Source organism: Tachypleus tridentatus, chromosome 2, assembly GCF_004210375.1.
Source record: "Tachypleus tridentatus isolate NWPU-2018 chromosome 2, ASM421037v1, whole genome shotgun sequence".
Lineage (NCBI taxonomy): Eukaryota > Metazoa > Arthropoda > Merostomata > Xiphosura > Limulidae > Tachypleus > Tachypleus tridentatus.
This window is the reverse complement of record NC_134826.1, coordinates 63,424,515-63,451,233: the sequence shown is the minus strand read 5'-3', so window position 1 is coordinate 63,451,233 and position 26,719 is coordinate 63,424,515. Positions and strand designations below refer to the sequence as shown.

Sequence of the window (26,719 nt, the reverse complement as noted above, 5' to 3'; positions counted from 1 at the left end):
TGTAACTGTGGCTATTTTGAATTAAAAAGAAATGTATCTCTTGACAAAGAAAAACTCTCTCTTTAAAACTAAGTTATTATATGAGGTTTTCAAAGATGACACAAACAAACAAAATTGGATGGAAGAGAGGGTTCAGTCTTAGAACCTCTGCTCTTTTTTTGATTTAGATCAATGATACAAATGAATGAATGGTCAACAAATTTGATGACATTGAGGTATTGGGTGTTGCTAGCTGTGAAAAGGATGCTGCTGCTTTACAAAGTAAATTAGATCATTCAGTAAGCTGGAGAAATAAATAACAGATAGGTTTTAATTATAATAAATACAAGATAATACATGTAGGTTATCGTAATTTGAATTATAACTTGATGGGAATAACCTTAAGAGTGATGTGAAAGAAAGGGATCTTGGTGTAATAGCCGATCAGTCTCAAAGGCCATCCAAGCAGTGTGTTGTGGTTAGTGGTGAGGCAAACAGGATTTTAAATTTTATTTACAGAAATACTAAATAAAAGTTTAGAGGTTACAAAATTTCATTGTATAGGCCATTGCTTATGCTACGTATGGAGCTTTTGGTTCAGTCTTGGGCTCCTTACCTAAAGAAGGAAATTTAATTTTTGAGAGGATTCAGAGAAGGGCTACTAGAATGGTGCTTTGGATGGAGAGGTCAAGATCTCTGAAATTGTTTTTTCTCAATAAAAGGATAGTAAGAGCAGATATGATTGAGGTGTTTAAAATTGTTAAGGGAACTGATAGTGCTGATGCATCATCTCTTTTCATACTTAATGGTGAGAATAGTAGTAATAGGGGACACAAATTTAAATTCTGGTAGCATAGGAGTCACCTTCAGCTAAGACAAGTTTCATTTTTCTAACAGGGTGGTTGGCTTTTAGAACTGGCAGTAAACATTAGCGAGCTTAAGAGAAATCTTGATAACTACTTGAATGATAAGGACTGGCTTTGAGTTTTTTTTATTTATTTAATAATTTTAGTTTACTTTAGAAGATGGGAAAGCCTAGATGGACCAATAGGTCCCTTGTTGCCTTAAACTTTATGTAAAATTACATATGATTATATTTTGTGTTCTTTTATTACCTATTCCATAATTTAGTGTTACCTGGGATGCTGTAAGTTATTAGCTAATTCAGTAGTAGTTAAGTGTTGTTGTAACTGAGTTTGAGAAAATGGTTGTAGACCTACTGCAGTAATTTTTCTTAGTGTTTCTTGAGAGGCATTAGCTTTCAGAATTCCATTCTCATATTCAAGTTGGAAGATTTTGTCCATCAGTTCTGTAATTTTTTCTTTCAAGACTTCCACCTCTTCTCGGACAGCAAGCATAAGGTGACTCTTAACCAAGTCCTGAAAAATTATCAGTTTTAAATAATTGAAAAAATAGCAAATAGACTTTTAATGAAATATTATACACTTACATATAGTTTTAAAATAAGATAAAGACTTTCAATATTATAAAATAAGTAACAAAAGAGCATTTACAAAAGCTTATAGGTTGCTAAGATTTCATATAAATGAAACTTTTGCTGTCGCCAATTTGGTATCTATTAAAATACATTTACAGTATCAGAGTATCAAAGTAATTAAGTTTATTTTTCAGGATAGAAAGCATAAGTGAAACTACACTAAAATTAATAATAATTTCAAGATTTATTTCCTAGTTGGAATTTAAATGCAATTTTGATGGGATAACAAGAGAAATATAGCACAAACACATTGTTTGTTGCAAGAATTTTCTGCCTTAAGTTGTTAGATGTTCATTATCAATCTTCTTTAACATTCTTCATGATACATGTGATTCCATGCATTGCAAAGTTTCATGCTAAAACTATGTTATTTAGAATAATCATAAACATTTGTTGATGTATCTCAATAAAACAGTGTGTTGAAACATTGGTGTTTTATCAAAAAAACAGTTATATTAATCTGAAATGTTACTGAAATAAGATGGATAAAAAACAACACACACACACACACACACACACAAAGAAACAAAGGTGACATAAACACCTTCCTTCATACAGCAAACAAAATACACTATCACCAAAAAAGGATATGATGTAACAATTAAATTCCTGAAGAACATCACAAAAATATTTCCAAATAACCAAAAACTGAACTAAATATTATTTTATACTTAGCAAGGATACAATAGTTTTACACATGAAATTACTTTATGTACTGAATACTCATCAAAATGAAAAAAAAAATATTAAGAAAATTATGTTCCTACAAAAATAAAATGTTATACTTTCACATAATGCTTGACTTTGATGATTTAGCAAACATGATTTTATTATTCAGGAACAAATAACACAAGACACAAACTTGCAATTTTTACACTTACCATGGCTTGTTCAATTTTGTTGTCTATAGCTAAAGAACTGAGATCTGAAGTAGCACTGAAAAAATATTTGATAACAAATGAACATAACAAAAGACAGTAAAAACAGTGAAAAATATATTCAGATGGCAATGTCTTTAATAAACTGTATTTCACTTCAAACTATTTTAGGTTCAATTTATACTTCCTGTGTTCATTAGTTTCTTTTAGAAAGTAAACCTAATCAGAGTAATAAGTTTCTTCAAAAACGAACCTCCATACTTATAACGCAATTTTTATTTTTAACACACACACATAAATTGAACATATTTTGCTCAGAGTAGTTAATGAAACAATATAAAAACATCTTTAAAAACTTCTTAAGACTCTTCATTATTCATAATTTAAAATAAATTGTTTGTTTGAATTTAAGCTGAAAACTACACAATGGGCTATCTGTGCTCTGCCCACTGAAGGTATCGAAACTAATTTTTTTTGCATTGTAAGTCCACAGACATACTGCTGTGCCACGAAGGGGCATTAAAAGAAATGAAACCACATGTACATATAAACATAAATACCAGTTTCATATCTTCCAGTATACTCCTCAGTTTCTAAAATAAGGCTATCTCTGACTAAATTTGTTTAATAATGCAAAACTTTCTCTAGAGAAAAGATAAGAAAGGTTTCTAACACAGTTTTTCTTTTATATATGAACAAAACATTAAGACCAGCAAACTCAATATTCACAACTGTAATGCAGAATATTATTTGTCTGTACAAAAAAATAAAACTGTCAAATTAAAACATCCTCCAATTTTTGAAATCTAACACCATTTTGGCTATATTTCATCTCATAACACTTGAATCCATGTGGAACTTTAAATAGGTCCTTTCTACAAATGTATTTGATACAAACTCAGATGACATACTCTCTTACCACTGCATAATCAATACATTTCCAATAAGTACGAACTCTCTAAGCATGTCATGACCACATTACACAATTAGACTCAAGATTTAATTAAACAGCTTAATGGTAAACTTACATCAGTAAACATGGCATGAAAATGTAGTTTATAATTCAGTTTTATATTGTCTGAATTTACTTTTTAATTTCTAAAGGAAATAATTAATTAATTTATCACTCTTTGCTCTTGTGTGTCATGAGACTTGTTTTCCTGTCTTTAGATTTAATTGAGCTTTAACATGGCTTTCAGTGTGTCCAACCAACTGGAAACAAAAGTTATAGATATTGACAGATCAGAATATAAAATGTGAATAAACCACATCCTTGATTTTCTGACATACAAATAAATTTACTCAGATCACCAATCAAGCTCGTCCCATCTATCATAGTTTATAACAAAGTTATTCAAACCACTTATTCTTATTTGAAGAATACTTTATAACCAATGGAAAAAGAAAATTTAAACATATGGGCCACTTAAACTTTAGTTTTGGTAGTCACAGATGACAGTTTGAAAAAAAAACAAAAAACACTTGACATCTATTGAGTATAGTCAATACTGTGAGCAGTAATGGAATTTTTTATAATTTAATTAGAAAGCCAAATAACTTATAATTGTTTCAGCACATTACATTCTAGTGCCTGAAATATTTCTTATTCTAAATCAGGGGTAGAAATATTCACTGCTGGACATTTGAAATTTTAGCAGGACACCTCTAAATTGTCACCTGACATTACCAAAAACAAAAAATCAAGTAGAGACAATTATTATATAAAACAGAATCATTTTATTTATGGCACTGAAACATTATTTCAAATCCAATGGCAACAAGCCTTGTATCCATTAAAAATGACACATCAATCAAACTGGTAGATTTAGTCATCTAGCACTAAGGCATCAGCTGATGTAGATTCAGTATCTCTATTGTCTCTACATCTGTGAGTTCCATGTGGACTCACAAATTGTTTGGTTTTTTTACTGTCCTTCCACCAGGATTCTACAGACTTGCACAGTAATTCTGTGCTTGCAAGATCACAGGTCTTATTCTTACCTAATTTTATTGTCATCAAGAGAATCATTTATTTGTTTGGACTGCCAGTCATCCTTAATAACTGCCATCTGGGAAAATCCATGTTCTGGTTCAGCAAATGACATGGAAATCACCTGCATGAAGCATACCAAGGCCAACACTGTTGATCCAGGGAAAGGTTTACCGTCCTCAACAGTAATTTGACTTAGCATGTGGGCCCACAATCCACTTGCACTACTAGCCAGGGACTCATATGATTTGGCAAATCTTGTGGCTTTGAGCAGTGTCTCATGTAAATCAGCTTGGCAAATATCAGCTGCAATGTTGAGACCCTTAGATTGTAGCAGAGCACCAAAGTGATCCAATAGTGTCTGGAGTTCATTATGGCCATAAGATGACAATGTTTCCTTGCTTTTAGGCCAGTTGCTTGGTTCAAAAATTTGAAAGGCACCAATAAAATCTTTGTCAAATTCTTCAAATCTCTCATTCAGATATGTGACAATTTTACCTATGAAGATGGCAGTTTCTTCAGCCAAAGATTGAGCTACTATCTCTTTTGTGGCACTTTTAGAGCCCCTGGCCCTTGTCTAACCACTAAAAGCAATCACCTTTCATCTAAGTAACCACTTTCCAGATTGTTCACATGTTGTGAGCTCTTTAACAATTTTCTGGGATCTCTCAACATGATTCAGACTGCCCAGCTTCTCTTTGCAAACAGCAAGTTTGTCAGAAACAATGTTCACAGTAGCAGAATTGTCTTGCATTTTGAGACTAAGAGATGTCAAAACAGGTAGAACTGCCAAGAGTATGTCCATGTACAGGATGCATTTAAGGCTTGTCAAAGTACTGTATAATTCTGCAGCTTTCTGTCCATGTTCCCCTTTGTCATGCAGCTTTACTTGATACAAATACTCTGCTAAAGCTGGCCAGTTATGAGAATCTGACTTTAGAGCATGCTCTTTGTAGGTCACCCACCAGGTTCCTGTCCTTTTTGTTGGCTTTACCAGCTTCTTTGAGGCCAGCCCAGTTCTGTGGCAAATTGTCATAAAACTTCCATAGGTTTTCTAAAAAGGTTTGGATACTATCAAGGTAAGGGATGTCCTTGATGGTCTTCTTAATTGCAAGTTCCAATCTGTGACTAACACAGTAGATCCCTATCAAATAAGGTTTTTGCTGCTTCAATCTGTTGACAAGTCCTTTACTTGTGCCAAAATTGACAGCTGCCCCATCAGCTGTCAGGCATACAATTGATTCAAGCCAGTCGGGAAACTTGCCATATATGGACAATGCTGCAAGTACAAAAAATTAGTACCCAATATTAGTTACTTTCTGTAAAAAATGTAAATTTGTACTTTGGAAAATTCAATTACTCCATTATTTATTATGCTAGTTGTGCTAGGTTAAGCTCCAATTCTGTCAGTGGTAAATACGTGGTTCTTCTTGGTTTAAATCAATTGAAAAATGCTTGAGTTTTCACTGATGTATATTAATAATAGAATGACTATGTAAACCTGAATTAAAACACAAATGTACATGAAATATTGTCCATTTTAATTTTTCTTAATTAGAAATTCAGGATAAATCCAGAAAATTCTCATCCCAGGTAATTAAGAAACCTTTACCTGAACTAAGTGCCTGTAGCAAGTGTTCAGAATCAGCCTTCTCAACTGACTGCAGACACAGGAATTGGGTTACTGGGTAACAGTCACTGTCCAAGTATCTTACATAGACTATCTCCTGCTCAATGTTAGCAGTGTCTGTTGAGCCATCAGTCATAATGCCAAAGAATAATGAGGTGTGCAGACGAGATCTGACATTAATTCTAATTGTTTCTGCAATATACTTCGTAAAGATAACTTCTTGTTTGTCATTGGCATAATGTTCTGTTAAGTTCATACCAAAGTTGTGCTCCTGCAGCAACAGAAGCTCTTGAAAATCGCTGAATGGTTTAGCATTCAAAGCCATATAAAGTGCAGTCCTGAACAGCACAAGCAAACGATCTTTCTCAGTCTGGTTAACTTTGCTCAATTCTTTCATCATGGGAGCTAAGTCAGGTGTTTCTTTTACTGTCTTAGCTTGACATCTGTTTTCATGCTCTTTAACAGCACTTGCTCTCAGGTTGGAAGATCCTGTTATGAAGGTGTTCTTCTGCCTTCCACTACTTTGATCATATACCTGACAAATTGAGCAAAACATCAATCCAGTAGTGTTGTTATACTCCAGTCATGGTCGGCCTCTATTCCATTCATCCTGGAAATGACGAGTAGGCTTAGCACCAGTACTAGCAGTAACAGTTTTTGCTTTAACACTTGGGTCAACAAGCTTGGGTTTTTTCACTCGGGGTTCCATAGTATTGTCTTCTGATTCATTAGTCTTGCTCGTGAAGCCAAACTGAAATAGATAGTGAGACTTTCCCGTTTTTTTTACTATTAGATGCCATGGTCAGATCATCGCGAATGTTTGGCAGTCACATGACTATCTGAGACGGCACGGATAAGGCGACCTAGAAAGCGCATTTTGTGAGCATTCACGACAGTTTTTTAAAATTTGCTTTTCTTCTGTCTTAAATTAAATCATAAATTTTGCAAGTTATTTTCCAATCATTATAGAATATACTTTTAAGCAAAATCTTTGGGCTGTGCATACACAGCTTTTGCCTCACTTATTTTTGAGGGGACGATGTATGTGTCCAATATGTTAGAAATATGACACCCTGTCATGATGTCTGGTGATAGATGGGAAAGTGCTGGTCAAATTTGATTTTTTAACAGACATGTCCGGCTTTAAGTAGAAAATTTCAAACCCTGTAAATATGTACTTGAAAGCTGTACAAATTGTTTTGAAAAAACCAACATAGTGAGAAAAAAACAAAGTTACTGAACCATGAAATACAGGTGGAAAAAACCAAAAACACCTTAACATACAAACCAGTTTAAATTGCTTGTTTATTATGTGTTATTTTGTTTTTGCTATATATATTTTGATAAAATCAACTAAAATATAAAAGTTAGAGGTTTGTTATATTATACACAAAACTCAAAGGAAAAAAAATAAAAAATATCTTATAATCACTCGAGGGAATCAAACTGTACAGTTTGAGGTCATGTGATGTAAAAATCTGTTTATTTACCCTAAGCTCTCTTAGTGAAGTTTAAAGCTTTTATATACTGAGAGTGGGTCATATTACAATAAAGCCATAAAAGTAAACTAAAGTACATGTGAAAAGGTTAGAAGCTAAGGTTAAGATAAATTTGAAATTAGAGTTTATAGTATACACTAGTTCTCAAATGTATGATCTCAGTACATTAGACCAACCCTGTGAATGTAGGGGTAACGTACAAAAAAAATATGGGTTTGGACTTGTTTACTTTGGAAAGGAATGGAATGGAAAGGTTAGGAATACAAACATACTAAGGGTAAACTGGAGGTATAAATGCAGATTTCTAAATATAACTTTTTCCTAAAGAATTACAAGTTTGTCTAATGGTTACTTTATGAATTGATATTTGTTGTTAGTATGAAACTTTTATAATTTTGCTGAAGAGTTTTTATATGTGAAGAGCTATATTTAAGTTAGATTTTAAAATAAATTATTCAGATGGAGTGACTTCAAAATGCCAAATTGACTCCTTTTACCTTTTTTATGTTTTATTTAAGATATCTTGATAGCAAAAAAAAAACTGTTTTTCAAACACTGTTATTATTACCATCTTATGTTACTACTTACTTACATTGTGAGTTAGCTGCAAAACTATCTTGTTAAATTAGACACAAGTCAAACTGCAAACACAAAAATTAAGAAAATAGAACATATAAACATGAATTTGTGTGCCTTTGTACTAATAAATGGACATTTGAAAATGTATTTATTTATCTACAATATCAAACTCTTGTTCAGGAACCCCAAATAAACATATATTTCATGTTAGATTCCAATAGTTATTGATCATTAATAAATGAGTAAATGGAAAAATGTGAGAGAAATAAACCAGAGCAGTATTACTAAAAAATAAACAAATGTGCATTCATTGTGCAATGTTGTTACACACACACACACATGAAACAAAACACCCTGCTAGAAAAGTAAAGAACACAATATCACAGACTGCACGAAAAGTTAAAAGGTACTGAGATTCGACTGTAAATGATAAACATGCAACCCCCCCTCATTACACATGTTCTTTACACAAAAAATATTCATAGCTTGAGAAAGTGAACCAATAAAAGTGCTAAACACAGACAGAAGCTCTGGTCTTATGCATGTGTTTAGTCTATTGTCATCAAGACTTATTATACTCATCAATGAAGATTGCGTTAGATCAGTGTGTTAAACTAACACTTGTAGATTTATTCACTTTCAAAACAAAAATCACAATTTTGTTTTGTTGCAAGAGATAGTTTAGCACTTTAATTTGGCTCCTTATCTGACTAACCTTGTCCCGATGTTTAGTTGTTTCTTCACATCTTCATAATATTACTACTTTCTCATGTGGTTGCTGAGTGCTGTAATACTGGAAACATAAACATGCTGAAAATAAGATTTAGCTACTGAAAAATTCTTCCCCTTTCTTTTAAAAACTGGTTCCGGGCTCATATAAGCAATTCCAAAAGACCATGCTGAGCCTTTTAATATGTAGAGATGTTTCTAATGGATATCACATAAAAAAAAAGCAAATGAAATATGAACATGATGACTTAAAACCAACAAAATAAAGAAAGCAAAAATATAAAAACTCCAAATCATATCATCAGCATAAGCACAATTTAGCACTAACAAGCCTAACCTGAGTTCTGTGCTATCAAGCTTGTGATCTTATAACAGAGACTGAAATATAAAACCAAAAATTACTGCAAAATATACATTAACATTACAGAACTTATAATACACATGATCAAAAATAAAAAAAATAAAGAAATGTGTATGTTTGTTTCATTTACACTGTACGATCAAACTGTTTCTTCATTCCTAAAACAAGAAACTGTTGACACAAAACTAGATTTTTGGCCATCATGTAAAAATTGAAGTGTTTCTCTTTACTCATCAGCATAAATATGCATAACACGTACAAACAGCAACGTCTATACAACTATTTTCAACAGTAATATTACTATACCAAATATTTTGTGTATATTGTAGTTCATTAGAATTGTCCAATTTTTGCAGAACCACAAAAAAACTGGACTAACCATATTAATTTCACACTAAACACTGGACTACTTATATTATAATTAAACTATTTTCATACTATAAAAGCTGGGTTAACCATATCATAATACCACAAAAGCTGGACTAACCATATCACAATCAAACTATTCCACATCATACTAGAAAAGTTGGATTAACGACATTATAATCAAACTATTCCAGATAATCAAACTATTCCAGATCGTACTACAAAAGTTGGACTAATTATATAATAATACTACAAAAGCTGGATTAACCATATTATAATGTCAAAATCATATTAAAGAGGCCCAAATCCAGAAAAACAAAACAAAAAGGACATCTGGGCACATTGGACCAAGGTATGACCCTATCACATTTCAAATCAATCTGCCAAGAAAAGAAGGAATGGTTGTCAACTGAAAAACATTTGGAAGAATAAAAGAAAACAATACAAAAACATTATCTCTCTCTGCAGAGACATATATAATAATCTTATACAGAAGATTTCATTACAATAACCTAAATCTCTTTTTTCTTTTTCTTTTTAATATAGCTACCAAAATCATTAGCTTACCATCCACCCATCTTTCCATACCTCATTATGCATTTATCTCAACACTGTATTTATAATCCACTTAAAACAGAAATGTTTCCTTGTTTGATAAATATCTCTAAAGTGGATGATATGTGCATATATCATTTATTTGTAATAATTTTAAATGTGGTGTGACTGAAAAATCACTCAAGTCATTTGAACAATGTATCATAGCTAGCAATAGGACTAATATAATATACTGAATCAAAGAAGACAAGGGATAATATTATTTTGCTCTACAGATCACTTGTAAAGCCTCATTTAGAGCACAGTGTATAGTTTGGGGCTCCCTTCCTCAAGAAGGACATTGAATTGTCAGAGAAGATTTAGAAAAGAGTCATTAAAATATCATCTGGAATGGTTGAATTGTCCTATGATAAGAGACTAAAATCTCTAAACTTATTTTCTCTGGAGAGGAGAAGAGTCACAGGGAATTTTATTGAAGTATTTAAGATTATTAGGGGTATTGATAATAAATACCCATCAAACTGTGTTTAGCAGTGTAAACAATAGGACAAGGGGTTAAAAGTTCAAATTTTGGTAGCATAGGAATCTTCTACAGTTTTGGAATGAGCTGCCTTCAAAAGTGTTGGATGCAGAAAATTTAACTGAGTTCAAGAAAAGTTTGGATAAATACACAAGTAGTAAGAGGTGGTTGTACCTGGGAGCTGGAATGAGCATCCTTGATGGACTAAGCAACTCCTTTTTGTCCCTTTAAACACTTTTATCAATTCATGATTATACTATACCCAAAACATATTATTATAATGCCCATATATGTATTTAAAATAATTTTAAAATAATTACTTCTAAAAACTTCAATATTACTTTTGCTCTTCCTAGTTAAAAGCATGAAATTACCTTAGTGGGTTTGCTTCATGTTTTTTGCATCTACTGACATTATCTGCATGCAGTAAAATTATTTAAATAGTAAAAATTTTCTTTAAATTGATAAACAATCAATATATAAAAATGATTTATAAAATAATTAAAAATGAACAAACCTCTCTGCATTATCGTCTTCGGAAACTGTATTTGCTTCAAGCGTTAACAGTGTTCCTTCCAGAAGAGGGGCCTTGCTAGTGAAATCAAAACCTCGTCTGCTTGTAAGATGATTACTTGCACATGACTGTACTTCAGTCTGACTTACAGCTGCAAATCCTGAGTGTAGAACTTGTGAGTTAATATTCTGAAAATCTGAAGTACTTGGAACACACAATTGAAGTGTTGATGACAGATCTGTAACTTCATTAATGCTTGATTGATGACTCACAGATTTTTCTTCTGTAAGTGTTTTACTTAAAATCTCTGAAATATTCTTGCGAGTTTGAGCAAGAATAGGCTCTTGGGAAAGAGAACTGGATGATTGTGGAATAATTGCTGCCTGGGCCTGGTTTGAAAAAGTAATGGCCTGAGAATAAACATCTTCTATAGTTTGTATAGCCTGGCTTGAATTGGCCAAATTGCTTTGTGATGCTTCACTCACTGGAAAAATAATTCTGTATAAAGGAAGAGAGTGTTGCTGAGTGCTTAGTGTTAACTCTTCACCAGAAATTACTGGATATGTTTGATTTATTAAATAATGTGAAGTGATATCTGAAGTGTTAACACCATGTTCACTATAAAGTACATTTGGTAATCCAATATTAGTGGATTCTCTCACACAATTGTCTTCACGAGACATCTCACACTTGGAAATACCTTGATGAGCTATATTCTCATCAGTAAAGTCAGTGCATGCCCATCGGCCTCGTTTAACAGGATCATTACTCACAAGTTTCACAATCTTAAATCGATCTTGTTTTTCATGAGATATGGGTGCCATAAAGATGTTACTGCTGTTACTACTAGATGTGACACAAGTTGTTACCAATGATAATACTTGTTCATCCATTTGTAGTTTCATTGCATTTTCTGAAAAAGTTGCAGTGTTTGAAGGAATGGAAAAAGGTATTTTTGAATCAATAATATTCCCAGAAGGGATGAACTCCAGAGGTTTAGAACTTCTTGGTGCAGATGGATTAGAAGAAAGAGGGAATTGTACCATATTGCTGTTAATGGTACTTGTGCTACAACTGCTGCTGCTATCACTATAGCTGCTGCTACTTGTGTCCTCTGAAGACTGACCACTATCCACATCCATTCTTTTTGTTCCATTTTGCATTTCCAAATTTAACTCGCAAAAATCATATGTATTATGCAGATTTAATCTGGCTTTTTGAGCTGTAACACTTGTTATTTGGAAAGAAGACTTCTTCTCTTGTTCATGATGTTTCTCTGGGGTTACAGACACTACACATTCCTCTACTTGATTAGCATTAGATCTGCTGATGCTAAGAAGTGAATTTGAATCCACAGTCAACAGTTCTTGATTTGTATTAGACCTAGTGATATTGAGGCATGAATCCAAATCTATTGTCTGTTGTTCTTCATTACTATTAATTCTAAGCATGTTAAAACATAAATTTGATTCTACAGTCCAAAGTTCATCATTTGCATTTGCCCTCTCAAAATCAAAGGTCAAGTCAGATTTCAAAGCTGCTACTTCTTGACTAACGTTAGACCTCCTCATATTAAAGCTTCAATCAGATTTCACCAATGGAATGGGATTACAAAATGCAATATTTATCAGTTACAAATGCCTATTGTCTTCATTAACAGAATTATTGGTTACAAGTTTTTATAAGGCAGCATGGTCTTCAAAACAGTTTTCAAACCTTTTAAAATAAACCAAAAATACTTATGACATCCTACAAACAAATATAATTTATTAAATGTGGCATAGTAACAACTAAAATTAAGATTTCTATTACATTAGAGTTAAAACTGTTTCTCCCAGAAATTTTCTGAATGTGTAGAATAAAGATATAATTGTGTCAGTTGTTACATTCTCTCTTTGCATTCTGGTAACTTTCTATCAAATATTAAAATTTTAGCTATAAAATCTGGTAACATCCATTTCTGCATTACTTTATGCTAGGTGCAAATGTTCCAGTCAGTCATGGCTAGATATGTCTTTCATTTTCTTACCCCCATGTTCTCACTCAATGTTAATTGTATAAAAATACCCAATCATTTATGTACATAAAATTATAATTAAAAAAAACTAATCTCATCTCTGTATCACTACTTTGTAGAAACTCATGTTACCTGTTGTGTTCTGTCCATTACAGAAAATTAAACTCCAGGTTTCAGAATTGCAAGTCTGTAATTTTACTGCTGATGCAACAAGGGATTAACATCACTTGCAATTGCTAATTTTCAATAACCTTAGTCTAACAGTAGAAAAGATGTTTTTTTTTTATCCACCTTCCAGTCTAGTGATACTGGTATTTGACACCTGGCTCTCTCTTCCAATGTTTGTAACTTTTGTAATGACTTATCCTTTCACAAAATATTTTGGTTACAGTATCAAACTACAAATAATTTAATTATTTTATTATAATTTCTATAAAAGAAGGTGGAAAATTTACACTAAAAAATTAAAATTATTCATGAATTGATGCCTTAAATAAAGCATGCAGAGGAGTATAAATCCAGTAATGCCTGTTGTTAGAAGAGAAGAAAATCTTAGACCAAAATCATTAAGCTCTAAAATACATAGGATGAATAAATTAAGACAATGTTGGAAGCCCCATCACATTGTTATACACCATGTTGCCACATTTGTGATGCTTCATCTGATGGCTGTGTATCCTAAAAACAGTTCTGCAATGTAACTTCCACTGCAAGACAGCCATTTCTAAATCACACCACTCCATCTTGCATGCATTCCATAAGCTATCTAGTGTACAAAGATGATAGTTTTCCCACATTAGCTTCAATGCTCAGATCATGGAGAAATTCACAGATATTGCACCATTTAAATGGATATGTTGAGGAAACAACTAAGGTACATGTAAATTGTGCCAATTTTCTAGACAGTGAGTGTTCTTGACTGTGTTACTTAGTGTTGTCTGGGGTTCATGGATTCTCACCCATTACAAGATGCAACATTTTGCTTAGCAAATCTGAAGACAAGGGTACATCTTGTTATAGGTCACTTTTTGGACAGCCCTGAGTTCCAAAGTTGAACAATATTTCTTTGTTTTGCAGTGTCATTAAATGCAAGTAACATCACTGTCACTGAAATTCTAAATCTTCAATTTGAATACATCTTTATACTCTCAGTAATTGAATATTTTGCAATTGCAACAGCTGTTACATACCTTTCTCAAAAGCAATCAAGTTTCAGTAGTATCAAACTAACTACAAAATGTTAATGTAATAATTTAGTTCTGACACATTTTATTCCAACTGGCTTCATGTTGACTGTGCATGTATTGTAACTTACTGGTTTACATATTCAAAATTATCTTGATATAATGTTCTTAACTTTATTGCAGATTACAGTTCTATTAGCAATAGCAAAACCTTAAGTCAGCCAAGGTTATAGCCCCGTAGTTGTCAATTTATAAATCTTCACAAATTTTAATGAAACAATTACATTAATGGCTCAAATTGCACATGCTGAGTAATAAGCTCTTCATACACTAGATTAAATTTTACCACTCCCACAACTACAAAAATATTAATAATCATAAGATTTATATCTAATCAGTAAATTGAGCCTGATTTCTATGAGTACAATGCAATAATAATATTGTGAATTTCTAAACTCCTTCTCAATTTTCTGGACAAAAATTCCAGATTTTTAATGAACTGCACAAGCTCACATACAACACATTGATATTTCAACATGTCCTTATAGTTGCAACTAATTAATATAACTTTAGCTTGTAATCTGGTTATAAAGGGTCAAACTTCAGAAAGGTACTTCAGACTAAGATACTATAGCAAAACTTAACACTCCTATGAAAAGTGGGGCCTAATAGGTCCCAGAGCAACTTGAAAGGTTATTAATATTAGGCTAATAAATTTGTATTTAAATGAAATTGCCATTTAATTTGATTTCGTAGGAGTGTTAAAAGATCTTCAAACAAGGATATTTTCATGGTAGAGTACAAAATGTTGCATTTTATTCATTACAATGAGTTATTGGTGTCAAAAGACATGAAACAAGGGATTGTGTGCTACAAGCATACAAGTTGTTAGACTTTATCCAAGAGACCACGGTTATTATTACCATTATCTGTATTTGAGAACTTGTATGTTTATTTAAAGGATAACTGACATCAAAATACTAAAAAAAAACATGTTTGTTGCACAGCTCAAGTGAACTATGTGCTAATGTAATGTGGTTTCAGGACAAATGAACAAGTATTGAGAAGGGTAGTACTACAACATTTGAAGACTGTTGCATATCTATTTCTACATAATCACTCTCAAAAACAACCCAAGGAACTGATTAATGCTGTGAAATCTTTACTAATATTTAGCTTCAATGCAGCTTGACAGCATTTTTTTTAACACCAAACTCTGATTTGGAGCTCATATAATTTTGTATAAGTTTGTTTTGTGCTATTTTTGAGGAAAAATGAGTCGTTACTAATGAGAGCCCCTATTCAAATATTAAAGTGGTGTCTTTAGTGTAAAACCCAAAAAACAGCAAGATAATTGGCTCTACAACATAGGGAAAAGTAAATTTCTTTGCTATGTTAAAAACCAAGCACATTGCACCAGATGTTTATTGTGAGATAAGTCGCTATGTCTTCAGCATACGAGTTTCTGATTGGTTGAAATAATGAAGGTCTATTTGGCATATGTTATTCTTCCTCATTTCAGGCCTAAGTCTACTAAAAAAATATAATATTCAATAAGCATAGTGACTATTTTATCTACTTCCTAAAATATGGGACACATTGGAAATAATTCATAGAAATGTAGTAGGTGGGCTTAGACAAAACATTTTTAATTGGGGGTAAGCCATCATTATCCAACTAATTAGATAATTCTATTACAAGGATATGTCTGATATTAATAATTCATGCCATATGGATTCCATTGTTAAGGAAAACATGCAAATTAGAACGAATAAAATCAACCAAAATCAACATTTAGCGCTTTTTTGCTACCAAATAATGTATTTCACATATGTTAGGACTCCACACTTGGAATTTTCATATTTGAGAATATTAATCTCACATTGTTTGGATTCAAGCAATGATTTTTTTTTGTTTCAACACAAACAGTACCAGCGTACCATATACAACAGGGTCCAACGGGTTATTTTTGTAACTTTTAAAAGTTCGTATTTGTCCTAACCTATTGACATAAAGTAATAAATTAGATAATCTAAGGTAAATGTTATCACATCAAGATATCACAGAAAAAATGATCTCTGATCAGTTAAAACACACTACTACCATACAAATACTATAGATTACAATTTAAGCAAAAACTTTAACGTCTAACACTAAACGTGAAACATTTATAGACGATCACAATTTTGACTTTTCAAGGTTGCGAGTTAATTTTTCAGTGACCCTTTACTTTTTACCCTCTTCTCAAGTTTCCTTACTTTTATAAATTCGAAATCTGCTAATAATAATAGAATATCTTAAAACTCTAAAAAACAGTAAGTTGCAACCTCTTTACTATTAAGCATTAATTTATGAAACGTTACAGTAATTAAGATCATAATAAATGCATATCTTTATCAAACTTCCCAAACTCAACATTTATATCTTTCCAAAATTTAGAATAAAAATATTATTAAGTTTATTTTATACCACGTTGCAATTCATCAACTTATCAGTATTGCTCGAAAGTCTGATCCATCCTCCTATTTGTGTAGACAAAAATATTGACTGTCGAAAAACGTCATCTTCTGGCGTGTGATGTACTTAATTATTTTGAAATAAATGATATTATGCAGCTTTACGATAATTATATCAAAACATTTTTATAGCTTAAAAGACTAATCAAATATTTCATTGTAGAAATAACTACCTTGCCTTTCTGAGGAGCAAATAATGAATCCAAGTTACCAACTAAACGAAATATTAAATTTCCGTAAATAGAAACGTTTATGTTTCTAACAGTCGAAAAATGATATTATTTGAAAAATAAAACTACTTAGCACAAGCTGAACACTATAAATGTACAATAATAAGTATTATAATCTGTGTACGTTGAAATTACTTCCAAAAGTTAAATATTATGTAGTATCTTATTCTTTTCTGGGAGTACCAGCTTATTCTTCCATGATGTTAGGAAAACATGTAGATTTCTGGTCGTCGATGTATATTATTTTAAACCACGTGGACTAAGCACATCACCCTTAACATATATTACTATAGCTAGTCATGGAATCTACAAATTACGAAAAATTCTTTGACTGAACATATTTACAGCTGTTGCCGTGTTCTTCTTTCTGTTCGAGTCCATTTCCAACCCGACTAATCTAGTGGTTACTTTTCCCAAAATTCCCCCTGCCAAATAAATCAAAACATGAAATATACATATTTATTTACAAAGTGAAACTACAATAAATGACATTGAGAACATGAACGATATAATATAATATAAGGAAATGTTCAATATATACAATAACAAAATACTGAATTGAAACAGTTGCATAATTACTTATGGCAAACATTATATTATTCCCTCACACATCGAATTTGAGCCCAAATTCTGTCGTTTTTCTGATTTCCAAAGCAATTATTTTGCAGGACAAAAGTCAAACAGAGAGCTAATACTCTAGCACCACAGCTAGTTATCTACATTACTATCTAATATATTAGAAAAAAAAATCGATTTCATTTAATTGTACGAAATAATGCCTTTTATAACTATCGCTAAAAGGAAGATATCGAAATAACATATGAAATTTTCCCCCAAGAATTAGCAACTATGTACAATTTCCTGAGTGACTGAGATGAAGACTCAATTCTAAATACAATTAATAGTCTGCCCTTTCATTAGTCGCAGAAAGTAACAGTTTTCAAAGGTATATTAAATATGAAAATATCAATATTTTAACAAAAGTTGTCTCCCCCCACTTTCCAATTTGTCCTCGTAAAAATGCATCAAAATTAGGAAAATTACCCATAGAAAAAGCAGAGGGTTGCATGAAATTTAATCAAGAACCCAAAATTTCCAGGGCCGTGAGGAGAACCAATGAGCACAGCAATAATGGAGTACATTTTTTTCGTTTGGCTATTAAATAAACCTTGTCCGTCCTAAACCTCTGTTCTTCTGTACATTTCGATCGCTAATATATTTTAGAAGTGTATTTTATTTCTGTACATAATGAATACAGAGTTCATTATTTACAGTACAAGTTATTGTTTGTTGTATAACTGTGCGAAGAGATACTCGAAAGCTATCTGCGTTTGCCGTTCCTGATTTTAAAGTGATATAATAGAGAAAAAGCAATTTAGTCAATACCATTTACTATTCACCCTTTACCAACAAATAATGGGATTGGTCGGAACATTTAACACCCACACGAATGAGAAAGTGAGCGAGTTTGACAACACGTTTCAACCCTGCAACCCATAAATTGTGTGTCGCACATTTTAATCACCAGGTTCTAGGTGTATGTATACATAAAACAAATTAATTCCCAATTACAAACAGTAATTGACTTTTATAAATACCAATAAAATAAACAACCTTCGGAAAAGAGCAAATAACTGAAAAGAATTCTCATACACAATTCAACAAATCGGTTTCGAAAAGAAAAGGGAAAAGACGTAACGATAAATACCATTCTGACGTTCAGTTGCTCACGAAGGTTCAGGTTCCAACAAAACATCTATTCTCTATATTATTAATTTTTCAATAGTGTATTTTCTTTATCAAGGATCTACGGTTAAAACATTATAACTTATAATATGATTAACTTTATTGTGATAGGCTTACATTGTTTACGTAGCATGAAATAACTTTAACCAATCAGCCTAGTTTCCTAAATTTATACTGTAGTAACGTACTGAATTATTTCAAAAACAACAACAAAGGTACCTGCCACAGTGACTGGAGTTAATCTAACAATTTCAATTATTTCATTAATTTTATAAAGGTTAATTGCGTTGCACTCAGAGACGGCCCAGCATGGCCAGGAGGTTGAGGCACTCGACTCGTAATCCGAGGTGCGCGAGTTGAAATCCCCATCGCACCAAACATAATCGCTCTTTCAGCCGTGGGGGCGTTATAATGTGACGATCAATCCCACTTTTCGTTGGAAAAAGTGTAGCTCAAGAGTTGGCGGTGGGTGGTGATGGCTAGCTGCCATTCCTCTATAGTCTTATACTACTAAATTAGGGACATCTAGCAAAGATAACGTTCGCATAGCTTTGCACTAAATTTAAGAAACAAACAAAGTCACTCAAAGACAAAGTTCTGAGCTACATATACATACTTCAGTCATGCTAAAAGCCACTCAACAATAATATAATATAATATATAATTTATGCCAAATTTTGAAATGTAATTAATTCCTAACAACTTATGGTAGGATATCCTGCCTGCCAAATAAAGTATGGGATCAATATTATTCACCTATGTTATCCCGTCATTTCAAAGTGAATGTTGAGCTTTGTTTGCAATGCGAAACTTTTAAACTCGAGACATTTGAACGCTCAGGCAGACATCACAGTTCGTAATATATAAATAATATTTACAAGTTGATCAAATAAAAATTTTCTTCTGAGGTATTTCTAGAAATGAAACATATTCGTATGAATACATAGTTTTACATTTTAACTTCTTCAAATAAATATCGACACCCTAGAGGAAATAAAATGCCGTTGGGTAACTTACAATAAAATTCGCACGTCATTACAGTACACGTTGTCATGACATTCTTTCTGACAATAGTGAATGTCGACAATAGCCCCGCGGTGTAAATTTCGTTGTAAAAGGCACCATCATAAGACTATCACGTCCAAAGCATACTACTCTGCCTGCTTACTTTTCATAATCCATCTAGCATACAAGAATGATGGTTTTCTAACGGACATTTCAACAGTCCAATCATGTAGAAATTCACAAGCTGCATCTGGAAACTTGATCAATTTTCATACAAGAAAGCATCAATGCTCATTTCATTCTTCAACTGTTTGAGTTGTGTATTAATAATTGAATGAGAGGTATAACTAGAAGCCTTATTTTGTGAAACCATAACCAGATGGTCTTGCCAACTCTGCCATAAGTCTACCAATGGTGATTTTTCAATGCACACATATTTAGCTCAACTCACTAACCTTGAAAACATATTTTTTATAATACTTGATATCAATCTGATAAAATTCCAAAACGTTTATACATATTATCAAGAGCTTGACACAAGGAAGGTGTCACATTTCATTGGATCACGTTTTAAATCCAACTTGCAATTCTTCAACGTTTTGCACTGTGTCTGAATTTTTCATGGCTTTACATTCAACCACATAATATTCTTACAACCCTTACCCATCAGCAGGTTAGTTCATCTTACTGAAAAGCAACCACACACTTCATAGTTTTGGGAAGTTTCTGCTGACACTATTCACAACCCTTAGCTACTGACTGTTTGGAAGTGTAGTATTGACCTTACTTTTACCACAGATAGTTATGATTACACTCTGATTGCACAGGTAAGAAGACAGTTAACGATTAATGTCTTTTCTTTGTGTGTGAAATATTTTTACAATAGCTACAAAATGTTTATAGGATTCATTTCCTTTTGACTTAGCTAAACTAGAGAGGCTTTAAATGTAATTTTATTTATTTATTAAACAACAGAACTAAAAAAAAAAGCCTTTGGGATGGAAGACAAAAATTAAAATTTATCAAACAGATCTCCAGTTATAACCAAACCTTGTACAAAGCTCTCATGTTCACTCATCTCAACTCTCAGAAACAACAGAAACTTTATGGAATAAATTTAACACTGCTTTAAGTATTTTATTATAAATCTAACAATGCCTTAGATAGTATTTTATAATAAATCTGACACTGCTGTAGTTAGTATTTTATTACAAGTTTAACACTGAATTGAGAGAGTTAGCTTTGTTTGATATTTAATTGCTGGTCAAGCTTCTGGGTCTAAGAATGTGTTTTAGATAGTGCTGTCATATTAAGCACACAGTAAATTAAAGCAAGACTTTTTCATGTTATAAAGTCACAAGTTCAGCTTGGAACATAAATCACTTTTGTTTAAACTGCAAACCAATCTATAGACACAGGAATTATTGCATTAGATGTCTGAAAAAACAAATCCTTAAATACACTTAACAGATACTTTGCCCATCCAAACAAAGCAACTATAGTTTTACTGGATAAAGAAGAAACTGCAAATAAAAAGTTACACAGATTTCAAAAGACCTGGAAACTCAAGTACTTTAAAACAGTTAATTATTCTTTGACATAATTGATAAGTCTTAATTCTTTCAGAGATTATGAAGCAAATAGTGTTTTTTGTTTACAAAATTTGGAAACTGAATTAGTAATAGGACTTTCTCACTGCATGAAAGAGACTTTTAGCATAATATATGCACCACAATCCTTGAACTGCTTAAGAAAAAAGCCAAAACAAAACTAGTGTATTTTATGAAGCAAATTCAAAATTGAAACTAAAAATCAAAGCTTACTTCCTTACATTAACATTACTTTTGTAGAACACTCATGCACTTGGATTTTTACTGTGAAGTCAGTTATTGTCCACAGAGTTAAGGTTAAATAGTTTTTACAATGCAGAATACTGGTTCATGCATTTCTCAGAATTCTGACTGAGTTCACCTACAAGAAAGAGACAATACACAAAACGTACATCACAATATTTATTTACAAAACACAATACACAGTTACAAAATTAGGGCAAATATTTTGTAATGAGTGACAAACTGTAAAAGGAGTTTGGAGAAACACTTAACAGTTTAATGTGAGCCTCCAGTGAGCTGAAATAAACTATAATGTTAAAATGTTTAGTTGTTGGTTAAGCACAAAGCTACACAAATTGCCATCTGTGTTCTGCTCACAGTAGGTATAGAAACCTAAATTTTAGTGTTATATGCCCTCAAAATAAATGCTGAGCCACTGAAAGGACATATTAAAATGAAACCCCATCAGATTAAAATAAAAAATTAACTTTAAAATTCTATCACATTAAACTTGTAAAATGTTATATCAAGGTTGTTAAGTAAATTGGAAATCTCGAATTCAGCGAAAATAAAATTGAAAAATAATAGCTTAATAGCAAAGAACCTGCCCTCATATGCTAAAATAGAATAATGTGGACAGTGTCAATTTGTTCACATATCCAACCTTGCACACGACCTCAAATTATACACAACAGAGTATAAGGCGAGAAAGTTCTAGACCATTATACAATCTCTCAATACAAAAGACAGCCATCTATTTCAAAAACATCACAAGAGTGAAGTGCTTCTCTATAAGAGAATGTACCTAATGGCCTATTAACAGATTCAAGTCTTGTGTGCACCATAGTAAGGTGTAAGACAGTGAATTATTTGACTCTTTCTGCATCCAAACTGTAATAAAAGAAAAGAGATATTTCAGAAACTTAAATATTAACTCGTGGAGTAGCTAACAGATGGTACCAACATGTACCACAATAGACATATGTTTAACAACATCAGCCAAATTTTTCTTAAAGTCTGAAAGAAACAATAATGAAGCAGTTTTTGTCAGTATTCTCTTTAATTTATTTTCTTTCAAATATTTCATCTGTTAAAACCCACCATCTTTTTGCAAAGATATTTCAGATTCAGTTATTCACAAAGCCTAAATTATGGATAAATTACATGTACCATGTTGAGTACATTATATTAAAACAACTTTGAGTATATCATGTGATAACCACAGCTGATATAAAGTTGCAGAAGAATATCAAAATTAAATATTAACATTGACATTTTTGCATAGTGTGACACCACTGAAAACTGACTTTGTTTGGGAAGAGTATGTAACAGTTATTAAAGAAGCAAAATATTCATCCACTCAGATCATAAAGATGCATTCCAATCAGGATTTTAGAATTTTTTAACATTGGGATATCCCATTTATTTAATGTCATTGGCAAATTAAGGAAAGTGCATCATCTGAGTGCACTTGAACTGTAAAGAAAAAGGCTTGCAAGAAGTCATGCCTTAGCTGTGGTAAGCAAAGTGCAGTGAATAATAACAGGTAAGAATCCATAAGAATGAAAAATTCAATATCTCAGGTAATAATATGCAACATAATGAAGGAGGGTCTTGATATGGAAACAAGACTAACAGGGTAGAGGTTTACTAAGATAACACTTCCTGTCATACTTCTCATTCAACAGTGACATAGCATACTTCAACAAACAGCTGAAGAATGCTATTCCACAAAAAGACATATCAGTAAAGTTGCCCTTTATAGTGCACATGGACTTTTGTGTGATTGGACTGTTGAAATGGCCACTGAGAAATCACTGTCCTTGTACAAATAAATTGTGAAAAACAAACAGGGAAGAGTAGCGTGCTTTAAAAAAATGTTTTACAATGAAAACTATACTGCACAGATATTGTCAAGATATAATAAAATGTTATCAGATACAGTATGAGTGGACACGGCATGACTTGGTAAGGCTCCAAAATTGTTTTAATATAATGTAATTAATACTCTGTACAGATGTGGTAATCAAGATTCTGAAACCAGAAGTGAGAATATTATTTGTAAGAGACCAAAATAATTAATATTAATAAAATATGATATTAAATTGAAATATAAACATAAAACAAACAAAAGATGATTTGAATTCCAATGGAATTACTTATTTTTGTTGGAACACGAGAAAAAGATACAAGGAATGAATGAAGGGTTAGTTTGACCAGAGGAGAAAGTTATTCGTAAGTAGCTAAGTTATTAGTATTCAATTTGTTATGGAAGAATTTATGCTTAATATCATCAACCTGATATAAATATCCTTCCCAAGAGAAAAAAACCCACAAATTATTTTTTATTGTCTTTAATGTTCCATGATTTACTGTACATTAAAAGTGGTAAGTTTAAGTTTCTACTGAATAACGGATGTATGATTTATCTCTTGGTGTCATTAACAGTGCATTTTGGACATTGTACATTGAGGGTGCTAAGGCTAGAAATGCAGAACTTTAAATATTGGTATTTGAAGCCCAGTCCTAACTTAGTGTAGCCATCTCATGCAAACAAAACCCCATATCACACACACACACACACACACACTATTCAGTAGATTTCACAACTGAAAGTTCTGTAAGTAAAAAGAGTTTCAAAGTTTTCCTTTTCTTCTCATGTTTAGAATTTGATACTTTCTTTACATTTTGTCGTTGATTAAACTACTCCAATACTCTTCATAAAACTGTTTGACACAGTCAAGTATCCCTAAAAAAGGATTGAGAGCTAAGACAGTGGTACTTTGGAAGGCCCTAAAACTGATAATGTGTTTAACTTCCTTAAAATCTGTAGTAATGTTTTTAGGATTGGCGAATCAATTAATAGTTCACTTTTAATAATAATAATAAAAACCTACTTTCACAAGATTAGCTAGAATTAACGTTTCTACAGACTTGTGACTTTACAAAGACAAATACAAGCATGTCAAAATGTAATTCTTGATTTAAACTTGCCAAGTGGCAAATTCTAATATTTATCATAATGTTTAATTATCCTGTTTCATTAGCTTCAAAACAGATTATTTAACTCCATATAAAGAACTTGACTGTTACACTTACTTCAGCAGCCATGCTTAATGAAGGCATGAAGATGCTGAGGAGTGTTCAGCAGACCAATTACTTTCACGTGCTGCTAATTGGTTACATGTCATGTCTCCTATCAACACAATAAAACTTAATGGCTTCTGAAAAATCATTGTCAGGGTCACCCTCACAATAAAAAATGTTTTTTGTTAAATGAAAGTTACATGAAATATTTATATCATTTCAGTTTGCAAAAGAATTATTATGGATATATTTACTTTTTAAATTTTGACATAATTTTAACAATTTTTTTCCCTAATATACATTTACTTTGCTTCACCATAGAATGTTATCTCTACAGACTTACCTCATACATACTTTACTGTCAAAAATTCTAACCAAATAATGAGGACATTTTGAAGCTTTGAATGAATATTAAACAAATTGGCAAAGCATTGTAACTCAACAGGTAGTTGTATAGGTGTGATAAAAATCACCTTAAAAGACATATTTGTTCTCCACATTCATCTTAAAATCAGAATTACCACTGTGATCAACACAGACCACACTGGCTTTTTAACACGTTGGCTCCCAAGAAAATATAGGTGGACTTAGAAAAGAAATGTTATCCTGATGTCCCACTCACCTATGTAAATGTAGCCATTGCATCCCAGCCGATAAATGTCATTTTAAAAAGAAAATTGAGCACGACTCACTGGTGGGTCGTGAGGTATACAACGTGTTAAAAATATTTTTTCTAAAGTATAGTCAGACCAAACGCCATGTGCATCCAGTAATTTGTTGGTTATAGGATTTGTGTATTAAGACATGGTATAAAAACACAAAGGTAATACTGTCAAAATTCCAGTTAATCTTACTAACTATTACTGGGATTTCCTAGATATCTTACTTAGAAAAATGGTTTCACTCAATATTTTTTGCCAGTTCTTTACATATTGTTGCCACAAAAAAATAACAAATATTATTCAGTACAATGAATAAAATACGTAACATGAAGGTTTCTAAAAAAAATTAAGAGGGATGTGAAAAAAAGGTACCTGCAATATAACATGAACATTATTACTTTTTTGAATTTTTTAAAAAAAGTATATTAAAAATCATCTTATTAGTACATTGTTAATGATTTAATTTTTTAAATTTCAGAATATAGATATTAAATCAACAAATGGTGGTTTAACAACTAAAACTGTACAGCAAATTTCTCCCCTTTTTAATTCTTTATTTTCAATGTTTGAAAAAAACTGATGCACAAAATATACAAAACCTTTCATTATTGCATGAAATTCAGAACTACATTTTTGAATGTTCAAGTTACTTTGCTGGGGAGTAGGGGAAGAGTGATCCCAAGAAGAAACTGAAGACAGGGAGAAATGATGACTTTCACTGCATAACCAAATTATCTAAGATGTGTAACAGTGTGTTGAATAGTTGATGTTTAAAATAAATCTACATATTTTCTATACGATAAGAGTGCTATCTGATAAGGAGTTTAAAAAGAAAAGAACCTCAAGAATCACTCCACTAAAACAGTAAGTATGAGAATCCGTACGTGACAAGATGACTTTGATAAAGTATGAGATGTTTTACCAGAACACTGCTACAAGTTAACAAGTATCACATATCTTCCTTATGGTCAGGAGAACTGTTGACGAAGGACTTAATCATGATGTTCACATCAACATCTGATGGGTCCTGTGAAAAGCAAATCATTGAGTTAAAACTCAACAGCATATACAGCAAAAATAGATGTTAATGTTAAACTAACTGCATTAGTTAAGTCATATCTAAGAACTATGACTACTTGTTTTGTATTAAACTGTTTTAACATGTTACTGTTCATCACTTTCAAGTGTGAAAACATGCATTGTAAAAATAGAATGAAGCACATAACTATGACAAATATTAGAGTTTAAGTGTCCGAGTAAAGTTGATAATTATGACATATATACATGTAGTTTCAATTCTGCTTTAATAAGTGCCTTCAATTTCACTAACATATAAACAAAT

At 31.9% G+C, this 26,719-nt stretch overlaps 2 protein-coding genes across 8 annotated transcripts in view; both read right to left on the bottom strand.

The window, feature by feature from the left end:
- Positions 1-282: 282 nt before the first annotated feature.
- Positions 283-17,416, bottom strand: LOC143243988 (uncharacterized). 6 transcript variants are annotated; one of them, XR_013024834.1, is made up of 6 exons: positions 16,769-16,964; positions 11,102-12,814; positions 8,769-8,846; positions 8,067-8,115; positions 2,359-2,413; positions 1,306-1,358 (listed from the first exon to the last, which is right to left on the bottom strand). XR_013024834.1 is itself a non-coding variant. In XM_076487898.1 (4 exons), exons 2-4 carry the CDS (start codon positions 12,667-12,669, stop codon positions 1,113-1,115), a joined length of 1,869 nt encoding a protein of 622 aa, XP_076344013.1. In that variant the 5' UTR covers positions 12,670-12,814; positions 17,391-17,416; the 3' UTR covers positions 283-1,112. The 6 variants fall into 6 exon arrangements, 2 of the variants coding, with proteins under 2 accessions (XP_076344013.1, XP_076344012.1); XR_013024836.1 differs by having other exon boundaries at positions 8,769-8,980; positions 16,769-16,962; XR_013024835.1 differs by lacking the exon at positions 8,067-8,115 and having other exon boundaries at positions 283-1,358; positions 8,769-8,980; positions 16,769-16,962.
- Positions 17,417-21,795: 4,379 nt separating this feature from the next.
- Positions 21,796-26,719, bottom strand: part of LOC143243987 (uncharacterized) — a 48,408-nt gene continuing 43,484 nt past the window's right edge. For both annotated transcript variants that reach the window (XM_076487895.1, XM_076487896.1), the window contains one exon: positions 21,796-26,404. In XM_076487895.1, the coding sequence (XP_076344010.1) occupies positions 26,327-26,404 (78 nt within the window). In that variant the 3' untranslated portion in view covers positions 21,796-26,326. The remainder of the gene's footprint in view (positions 26,405-26,719) is intronic.

Coding starts and splice junctions, on each gene's coding strand:
- LOC143243988 (XM_076487898.1), bottom strand. CDS start 12,669: ATGAGGAGGTCTAACGTTAGTCAAGAAGTAGCAGCTTTGAAATCTGAC. Junction 2,414..11,101: donor GAAGACGATAATGCAGAGAG/GTTTGTTCATTT, acceptor ATATTTTTTCAG/TGCTACTTCAGATCTCAGTT. Junction 1,359..2,358: donor ACAAAATTGAACAAGCCATG/GTAAGTGTAAAA, acceptor ATAATTTTTCAG/GACTTGGTTAAGAGTCACCT.